This window comes from Mustela lutreola, chromosome 8 (genome assembly GCF_030435805.1).
Source record: "Mustela lutreola isolate mMusLut2 chromosome 8, mMusLut2.pri, whole genome shotgun sequence".
In the NCBI taxonomy this organism is placed as follows: Eukaryota; Metazoa; Chordata; class Mammalia; order Carnivora; family Mustelidae; genus Mustela; species Mustela lutreola.
The window spans coordinates 77,032,678-77,043,243 of record NC_081297.1 but is presented as its reverse complement, the minus strand read 5'-3'; the positions used below and the strand labels follow the sequence as shown (position 1 = coordinate 77,043,243).

The window sequence follows — 10,566 nt, the reverse complement described above, 5'->3', positions numbered from 1 at the left end:
CCGCGCTTTGGTTTCCTTATCTGAAATACTTAATTCACTGGGTGGCTCTAGGACATAAATAAGATTATTATCGAGCGCTCGGCACAGCGGCTTGAGACCGCAGGTGAGCGCGGCTGACCTTTTGAGCACCCAGGTGTGTGCCGCAGGTGCGCGCCTCTCGGCCAATGGGCTTGCCCGTTACGCGCCGGGCGGGACGGGGGCGGAGCCGTCCGGTGAAAACCGGCTCCCGAGCCGCGCCCTGGGCGCTTCCAGCAGCACTGCGAGTCCTTGGCTGCTTGCCCGGCTGGAGGCGGAGGCGGAGGCGCGAACTGCCTGTACTCTGCGCGCTCTGCGCTCCGCCCTCGGGGCTTGCGGCCGTCCGCTCGCAGGGAGGAGGGTGGACGCAGCCCGGCCGGCCGCTGCAGCGGCGTCAGGTGAGTGCGGGCGCCGCAGAGACTGAGGCGTTGCGGCAGCACCAGGAGTCCGAGCCAAATTCTCAGCGCGGCCCAGAGCGTCCCGGGAAGGAGGGGACCGCGGGGCACTCGCCGAGGGGACGCCGGCGCCGAGCAGCCCGCAGTCGCCCCTCTTGAGTCGGACCTAGCGTGGCACGCAGGCGACGCCTCCCCCCCCCCCCCGGGGTCCGGTCACCCCGAAGGAGCCGGTCGAGCGCACATTTGCTGACGGACGAGCGTGATAGAGAGGCGGGAGCTGCGAGCGAACCCGGCGCGATGAACGGCGAGGGCGGCTACAACTTCAGGCGGATGGCTATACGGCGGAAGCCCGGTCCCTTCTGCCTGCCGCTGGGGACCCCTCAGCCCTGGAGACCCTCGGGGTCGCACTGGGGACGGCCCGAGACGGACGCCTTCAGGAGCCAGGCACCTGCGGACCGCCCAGGTGAGTGCCCCGCGGGGCAGGGGCGGGCGGAGGCGTTGCCGCGGGAGAAAGCCGCGCGGAGCGCCCTGCAGGTGCGCCCAGTCTCCTTGCTGCTAAGGGAGCCCAGTGGGGGGAGCTTCCCAGACGGCTGAGCCGGGCCGTCCACCCCTTACCGATTGTGTCCCTTTCCCCCAAAGATTGTGTCCCTTCCCCCAGAAGACCTTGGGCAGGAACCCGCGGGGGCCCGAGCTTGCCCTGGAGGTCCCTTATCAGGGAATTCCGGGACTATAGGTATTATTTTAAAAGTTTGGCTACGAAGTAATAAAGCCCATTCTTTTGAGACACTGAAGTTTAAGTTTCTTAGTTAAATTCCTGCTTCGGCAGACCTCGTGAAGGACTAGTACAACACATGTAGCCTACTTGTACTAGGCTGATGTTCCCCTTAGTCCGCTCGCGTAGTTGTTGGTAACCTGGGACCAGCTATCCTGAGGGCTCCGGTTTTCGCTTTTGCAGAATACGCTTGACTCCCACCTTACGTGTGAAAGGCGGCGTCTCTCATAAGGAAACAGATTCCTAGTATCAAGAAATGGAACTATTATTGCTCTTTTCGTATAGATAAATTCAGCTATCAGTAATGCGGTATTTTGAGTAGTGAATTCTCGTCGAATCTTAGTATTGGAAGAAATCCTAAAGATCTGTTTCAAGCCCTCGGCATTTCGGAGGGGAGCTTGAAACTATGTGGAACCGCTAGGGATTTTTTCTTGATTTTTGTGCTCCTATCATACTATAGCTAGAAACGTTTTGTATGTAGACCAGTTATGAGACAAAACCCTCATTCACGCAGCAGAAACGCAAATACTTTTATTCACTTTCATTTTGTTTTGATTAAGCAAATGTGTCATGATTATTTAAATGTGATAACTGTTGGAGTTTTAAAATTTCTCTAATCCTTGTCCCGAAGTTGTAGTTAGTAGTCCTAGGGTAGAAAAACATGATGGATGATTTACAAATTTAAAGCCACATTAGATAAGGGCAGAAATAGTGATGTGAGAAAATAATGCAACCAAGTAACTGAATTACAGTTGGTTACCTCTCAATTTCCTCTTCTGTGAAATGAGGACAGTGAAATCATCTCTTCTAGATTTAGGTGTGATTCACTCTAAAATGAATGGAAGAGTGTTTTCCTTTCTTAGTGAGTATGTTTTGCTTTTTCTGAAGTTATTTACACATTTTAAAATTGAGCTACCATATATATATATTTTTTTTAAGTGTGATCTCTACATCCAACATGGGGCTTGAACTCATGAAGCCAATGTCAAGACTCTCATGTTCCTCTGACTGAGTCAGCCAGGTGCCATGAGTTACCAATTTCTTTCTTTCTTTTTTTTTTTTTTTAAGATTTTATTTATTTATTTGCCAGAGACAGAGGGAGAGAGAGCAAGCGAGCATAGGCAGACAAAGAGGCAGGCAGAGGCAGAGGGAGAAGCAGGCTCCCTGCCGAACAAGGAGCCCGATGTGGGACTTGATCCCAGGACCCTGGGATCATGACCTGAGCCGAAGGCAGCTGCTTAACCAACTGAGCCACCCAGGCGTCCCAGAGTTACCAATTTCTTAATCACTGACTGTTTTCAGTTTTGAGGGCAATAGGATTCAAGTTCTTTACATCATGTTTTTATTTAAAATTACATTACATTCAGTTTCCAAACTGAATAGGTGAGCAAAAGATGAAGTGACTTAGAAGTAGGAATGAAAGGAGTTGTTGGAGGCTATAAATAATCTTCTATAAAGTACCTTTGCTTATAGAAGAAACAGTCCTTTTTTACTTCAGAGAAAATCCAGAACACTTTTTTTTTTTTTTTTTGAAAGATTTATTTATTTTAGAGCGTGAGTGAGTGCACGTGCAGGGGGCAGGGCGGTGGGGGGGGCAGTGAAGGAGAGGGAGAGGAAGAGAGAGTCTTACCCACCTCCACACTGAGCACCCATCTCAGAGCACACCTCCACCCATCTCAGAACTCTGATATCAGGACCTGAACTGAAACCAAGAGTTGGTCACTTAACTGACTGCCGCCCAAGTGCCCCCACAACAGTTTTTTTCTTTTTCTTTTTGAATTTTTAAAAACTATATTTCTTTTACAGAGAGAGCAAATGAGAGCAAGTGGGGGAGGGGCAAGAGAGAAGGAGACTCTCAAGCAGAGCCCCCACTGAGTGGGGACACTGCCTTGGACTGGATTTGATGACCCTGAGATCATGACCTGAGCTGAAACCAAGAGTTAGACACTCAACTGACTGAGTCACTCAGACACCCTTTTTGTTCTTTTTAAAATGGTAGGTAGGGTCGTGATAGGGAGTAGAGGTGCAACTCTTGATCTCCCGGTTAGAAGTTTAAACCCCGTGCTGGATGTAGGGATTACTTAAAAATAAAATCTTTAAAATAGGGGCGCCTGAGTGGCTCAGTAGGTTAAAGCCTCTGCCTTTGGCTCAGGTCATGATCCCAGGGTCCTGGGATCAAGCCCCGAGTTGGGGGGCTCTGCTCAGCGGGGAGCCTGCTTCCCTCTCTGTCTCTGCCTGCCTCTCTGTCTACTTGTGATCGCTGTCTGTCAAATAAAATCTTTTAAAAAAAAAGTGTTTAAAATAATAAAATGATATGTAGAGTGTAGCAGTAACTTTTCTAGTCTGTTACATTGTCTTAATATTGTTTACACAAACTCAGAGTTCTTGCTTCTGTAGTTTCAAAGTTGAAAAGTGAAAATGACTTAATCTTCCAAGGTAAGATTGTTCCTCTTTACCAGGATATATAATCTATAGTATCTATTGGAGAATGATCCAGTGTTCTGACAGGAAGTCTTAACCTATTGAGTGGCCACGCCCTATTTAACTGGGTAGTGTAAAAACATTTTAGAAAGCGCTTCCTTCTTTGAATCAAATCTGCCTCCCTATTCAGTCTCATCCAACCATTATTTTATAAGATCCTCTCCAAATCAAAAACTCAACCAGGTTTAAATCTGCAAGAAGTGCCAATTTCACTGCAGCACCTAGAAAAGTATTTATATATGAAACCACAGCATTTAGACCCATTACATACAGAGTGGATGTTACTCATAATTGTTACTTTCCCTCTTAAAGAAGGAACAAAAACTTGAGAGGTCAAGAGCTTAATAGAAAATTCAGTTTCATGGTATTGTGTTATATCTATGATTGTGAAACCCACTAACTTTAGAGTTTTTTTTCCCAGGGGAAAAGAAAAAGTCTACCAACTGCATATGCTGTATATACCTGGCTATGAATTTCCTCGTCTAGGTGAAGCAGAGAGTTGAGGTGATTAAGATCTAGGCTTTGGGGTCATATAGCATCCAAGTCCTAGTTGTGTGAATTAGACCAAGCCTCTTAATTTCTCACTTTCTTCATTTATAAAATGGAGAAAACAGTACTTTAAAAGATAATAGAAATAAATGGCACAAAGCAAACATTCCAGGTAGTATCATAACAAGGAATCTTTATTCTCTGTGTCTCAAAGAATCTGGCACTAGGATACTCTAAAAATACTTGTTGAATGAATGAATACCCCCCCCTATAATGTTCATAATAATGATCTATTGAGTGTGTTTTCTGTATGAAATACTATATGATACACACATGTATGTGTATATGAATTTATTTTATAACAGTCCAAATAGTAGCAGTAGTATGCCCATTTTACAGCTGAAAAAAATGGAAGCACAAAGAGTTTTGCTAACTTGCTTGGAGTCCTAAAACTGGTACTTGTTTTATTAGGATTCAAATTCAAGTGTGCTTAGAGTCAAAGATGATGGTCCTATGCATATAACATTAATCATGTAATTCGATTACGGGAACAAAAATCCATAAATTTAAACGGTTACTTGTATACACATAAAGTAAGATGAAAATTTTCTGTTGTGCTTCCCCCCAACCCCATACTCTGAATACTGGTTGCCCTTGATGGTGGGGAAGAGTTGATCTAGTCAGTTCTTTGTTTTGTTTTTTTTTTTTCTGCTATCATTCAAGGCAGCTTATTTCCGTAATTCTGTAGTTTTATGGGAATCCTGAAGGCCTTTATTGAAGATGACTTCCTGTAGAAAATATTTGTTTTTACTTGCAACCTAATGCTACTTTTATTAGGCAGGCATTTCCATGACTTGAAGATAGTGTAAATTTGAATTCAGGCTTTCTCAGGGGAGATCAGCATCATTATCATCATTAATTTTTCCACTTGGTGTAGGGGCAGACTTTATCGTCAGTTTGCTGTGATGGCAAATTTTTCCTAGGCCACCTTTTTATTCAGGTGTAGCTCTTTCAGTGTGGAACATTGGTGTCTGGTTTGAGGTTCAGTCCTTTCCCATTTCACAAGGTCAAGGCCAGTCTCCCTCTCTCCTGCAAGCCCCTCAGTTCTTGGGCTCTGGTTCTTGGGAATGGTATTGCCCCCAGGGTAGCATGGGCTTACGAATTAGTTTGCCCTTCAGGTTTAGATTTACTGTTCTTTTTCTTTTTTTTCCCTCTTGTCCTTGGGAACCTCCTTTCTTATAATCTCAACAATGAAACTACATTTCAAAGCATAACTGTTGTAATGTATTCATCATCTTGGTACTTTGTGGCCATAGATGTTTCACATTGTATGATGTGCTAGCTTTACATAAGTAGAGTTTCTTTTTCTAGTTCTCACCATGGTTGGGGTACTTGGATTTTCAACACTTAACTCCAATATCCTGAGTGATGAAGATGACTTCTTCATCCATCTTACTTGGATTTCCTTCCAAGAGCTATTAGTCGGCTCTTAAGGATGATGTCACCACTGTTGGGGGGAGGAGGGATGGAGATTTGGGATCCCCGGATGAGCACTTACTGTGTATTGAACACTGTCTCTGAGCTAGGACCATGTGTGTTTTACTTCCACTTCTTATTCTTATGACAATCCTATAAGATAGGGTTTATTATCCTTTTAGAGAAAAAGACCAAGTTTCAGAAAGTCTTAACTTGTTGCTGTACAAATGGCCTAATCTTCGGGGGCAAGATTTGAACCAGTTCTCTCTAGCTTCAGTGCTCACATGCTTGACCCACTAGTTCTGAAGGTTTCCCAGGGCTTTGAGAGGCAAAGTGCAATGCAACAATGATGTGTTATGTATTTAGGACTAAGATTATTTGTGACTTTAATGAATATAATGATCTGAGCAAATAATTTATCTGAGGATTTAGAGTAAAATAGCAGTGTCCATCAATATTGTTTGTTTCTTGGAAGCTGCTTAAAGATGGACTTTGAAATAAGAAAGTCCTTCAGAGGGGAGGAGTCAAGATGGCGGAGAAGTAGCAAGCTGAGACTGCTTCAGCTAGCCGGAGATCAGCTAGATAGCTTATCTAAAGATTGCAAACACCTGAAAATCCATCGGCAGATCGAAGAGAAGAAGAACAGCAATTCTGGAAACAGAAAAACAACCACTTTCTGAAAGGTAGGACCGGCGGAGAAGTGAATCCAAAGCGACGGGAAGATAGACCCCGGGGGGAGGGGCCGGCTCCCGGCAAGCGGCGGAGCAACCGCGCACAAAATCAGGACTTTTAAAAGTCTGTTCCGCGGAGGGACATCGCTCCAGAGGCTAAACCGGAGCGAAGCCCACGCGGGGTCAGCGTGGCCTCAGGTCCCGCAGGGTCACAGAAGGATCGGGGGTGTCTGAGTGTCGCAGAGCTTGTGGGTATTGGAACGGGAAAGCCGGCTACAGAGACAGAGCCGACAGTAAGCTCGCAGCTCCGTGTTACCTTGAACCGGTCGCAGGCTCGGTGAGCTCGGAGCGCGGCCGGAGGTCAGGCAGACGGGAGTAACTGGGCGCTGTTCTCTGAGGGCGCACTGAGGAGTGGGGCCCTGGGCTCTCGGCTCCTCCGGGCCGGAGACCAGGAGGCCGCCATTTGTATTCCCGTCCTCTGGAACTCTACGGAAAGCGCTCAGGGAACAAAAGCTCCTGAAAGCAAACCCGAGCGGATTACTCACCCCGGCCCCGGGTAAGGGTGGTGTAATTCCGCCTGGGGCAAAGACACTTGAAAATCACTACAACAGGCCCCTCCCCCAGAAGATCAACAAGAAATCCAGCCGAGACCAAGCTCACCTACCAAGGAGTGCGGTTTCAATACCAAGGAGAGCAGCAGAATTCCAGAGGAGGAGAAAGCCAAGCACGGAACTCATGGCTTTTTTCCTGTGAATTTTTTTTAGTCTTGCAGTTAATTTAATTTTTTATTTTTCATTTTTTTTTTTTTTTCTCTCGCCTTCGGGTAAAATTTTTTTTTTTTTTTTAACTGTTACCTTTTTCTTTTTTAACGATTTTTTACTAGTTTATCTAATATATATATATATTTTTTTACATTTTTCTTAGGTGTTTTCTTTTTTAAAAAAAAAAATTCTTTTCTTTTTTTTTTTTTTTTTTCTTTTTTCTTTTTTCTTTCTTCCTTTTTGAACCTCTTTTTATCCCCTTTCTCCCCACTCACGATTTTGGATCTCTTCTAATTTGGCTAAAGCATATTTTCCTGGGGTTGTTGCCACCCTTTTAGTATTTTACTTGCCCCTTCATTTACTCTTATCTGGACAAAATGACAAGACGTAAAAATTCACCACAAAAAAAAGAACAAGAGGCAGTACCGAAGGCTAGGGACCTAATCAATACAGACATCGGTAATATGTCAGATCTAGAGTTCAGAATGACAATTCTCAAGGTTCTAGCCGGGCTCGAAAAAGGCATGGAAGATATTAGAGAAACCCTCTCGAGAGATATAAAAGCCCTTTCTGGAGAAATAAAAGAACTAAAATCTAACCAAGTTGAAATCAAAAAAGCTATTAATGAGGTGCAATCAAAAATGGAGGCTCTCACTGCTAGGATAAATGAGGCAGAAGAAAGAATTAGTGATATAGAAGACCAAATGACAGAGAATAAAGAAGCTGATCAAAAGAGGGACAAACAGCTACTGGACCACGAGGGGAGAATTCGAGAAATAAGTGACACCATAAGACGAAACAACATTAGAATAATTGGGATTCCAGAAGAAGAAGAAAGTGAGAGGGGAGCAGAAGGTATACTGGAGAGAATTATTGGGGAGAATTTCCCCAATATGGCAAAGGGAACAAGCATCAAAATTCAGGAGGTTCAGAGAATGCCCCTCAAAATAAATAAGAATAGGCCCACACCCCGTCACATAATAGTAAAATTTACAAGTCTCAATGACAAAGAGAAAATCCTGAAAGCAGCCCGGGAAAAGAAGTCTGTAACATACAATGGTAAAAATATTAGATTGGCAGCTGACTTATCCACAGAGACCTGGCAGGCCAGAAAGAGCTGGCATGATATTTTCAGAGCACTAAACGAGAAAAACATGCAGCCAAGAATACTATATCCAGCTAGGCTATCATTGAAAATAGAAGGAGAGATTAAAAGCTTCCAGGACAAACAACAACTGAAAGAATTTGCAAATACCAAACCAGCTCTACAGGAAATATTGAAAGGGGTCCTCTAAGCAAAGAGAGAGCCTACAAGTGGTAGATCAGAAAGGAACAGAGACCATATACAGTAACAGTCACCTTACAGGCAATACAATGGCACTAAATTCATATCTCTCAATAGTTACCCTGAATGTGAATGGGCTAAATGCCCCTGTCAAAAGACACAGGGTATCAGAATGGATAAAAAAACAAAACCCATCTATATGTTGCCTCCAAGAAACACATTTTAAGCCCGAAGACACCTCCAGATTTAAAGTGAGGGGGTGGAAAAGAATTTACCATGCTAATGGACATCAGAAGAAAGCAGGAGTGGCAATCCTTATATCAGATCAATTAGATTTTAAGCCAAAGACTGTAATAAGAGATGAGGAAGGACACTATATCATACTCAAAGGGTCTGTCCAACAAGAAGATTTAACAATTTTAAATATCTATGCCCCCAACGTGGGAGCAGCCAACTATATAAACCAATTAATAACAAAATCAAAGAAACACATAAACAACAATACAATAATAGTAGGGGACTTTAATATTCCCCTCACTGAAATGGACAGGTCATCCAAGCAAAAGATCAGCAAGGAAATAAAGGCCTTAAATGACACACTGGACCAGATGGACATCACAGATATATTCAGAATATTTCATCCCAAAGCAACAGAATACACATTCTTCTCTAGTGCACATGGTACATTCTCCAGAATAGATCACATCCTCGGTCCTAAATCAGGACTCAACCGGTATCAAAAGATTGGGATCATTCCCTGCATATTTTCAGACCACAGTGCTCTAAAGCTAAAACTCAACCACAAAAGGAAGTTTGGAAAGAACCCAAATACATGGAGACTAAACAGTATCCTTCTAAAGAATGAATGGGTCAACCGGGAAATTAAAGAAGAATTGAAAAAAATCATGGAAACAAATGATAATGAAAATACAACGGTTCAAAATCTGTGGGACACAACAAAGGCAGTCCTGAGAGGAAAATATATAGCGGTACAAGCCTTTCTCAAGAAACAAGAAAGGTCTCAGGTACACAACCTAACCCTACACCTAAAGGAGCTGGAGAAGGAACAAGAAAGAAACCCTAAGCCCAGCAGGAGAAGAGAAATCATAAAGATCAGAGCAGAAATCAATGAAATAGAAACCAAAAAAACAATAGAACAAATCAACGAAACTAGGAGCTGGTTCTTTGAAAGAATTAATAAAATTGATAAACCCCTGGCCCGACTTATCAAAAAGAAAAGAGAAAGGACCCAAATAAATAAAATCATGAATGAAAGAGGAGAGATCACAACTAACACCAAGGAAATACAAACTATTATAAGAACATACTATGAGCAACTCTACGGCAATAAATTTGACAATCTGGAAGAAATGGATGCATTCCTAGAAACATATAAACTACCACAACTGAACCATGAAGAAATAGAAAGCCTGAACAGACCCATAACCAGTAAGGAGATTGAAACAGTCATTAAAAATCTCCAAACAAACAAAAGCCCAGGGCCAGACGGCTTCCCGGGGGAATTCTACCAAACATTTAAAGAAGAACTAATTCCTATTCTCCTGAAACTGTTCCAAAAAATAGAAATGGAAGGAAAACTTCCAAACTCATTTTATGAGGCCAGCATCACCTTGATCCCAAAACCAGACAAGGATCCCACCAAAAAAGAGAGCTATAGACCGATATCCTTGATGAACACAGATGCGAAAATACTCAACAAAATACTAGCCAATCGGATTCAACAGTACATTAAAAAGATTATTCACCACGACCAAGTGGGATTTATTCCAGGGCTGCAAGGTTGGTTCAACATCCGCAAATCAGTCAATGTGATACAACACATCAATAAAAGTAAGAACAAGAACCATATGATACTCTCAATAGATGCTGAAAAAGCATTTGACAAAGTACAACATCCCTTCCTGATCAAAACTCTTCAAAGTGTAGGGATAGAGGGCACATACCTCAATATCATCAAAGCCATCTATGAAAAACCCACCGCAAATATCATTCTCAATGGAGAAAAACTGAAAGCTTTTCCGCTAAGGTCAGGAACACGGCAGGGATGTCCATTATCACCACTGCTATTCAACATCGTACTAGAGGTCCTCGCCTCAGCAATCAGACAACAAAAGGAAATTAAAGGCATCCAAATCGGCAAAGAAGAAGTCAAATTATCACTCTTCGCAGATGATATGATACTATATGTGGAAAACCCAAA

The 10,566-nt window shown here is 43.2% G+C and overlaps 1 protein-coding gene across 2 annotated transcripts in view; it reads left to right on the top strand.

Annotated features, from left to right (window-relative positions):
- The first annotated feature begins 699 nt into the window (after positions 1 to 699).
- Positions 700 to 10,566, top strand: part of FGD4 (FYVE, RhoGEF and PH domain containing 4) — a 220,422-nt gene continuing 210,555 nt past the window's right edge. For both annotated transcript variants that reach the window (XM_059185677.1, XM_059185676.1), the window contains exon 1: positions 700 to 873. In XM_059185677.1, coding sequence (XP_059041660.1) covers positions 708 to 873 — 166 coding nt within the window. In that variant the 5' untranslated portion in view covers positions 700 to 707. The remainder of the gene's footprint in view (positions 874 to 10,566) is intronic.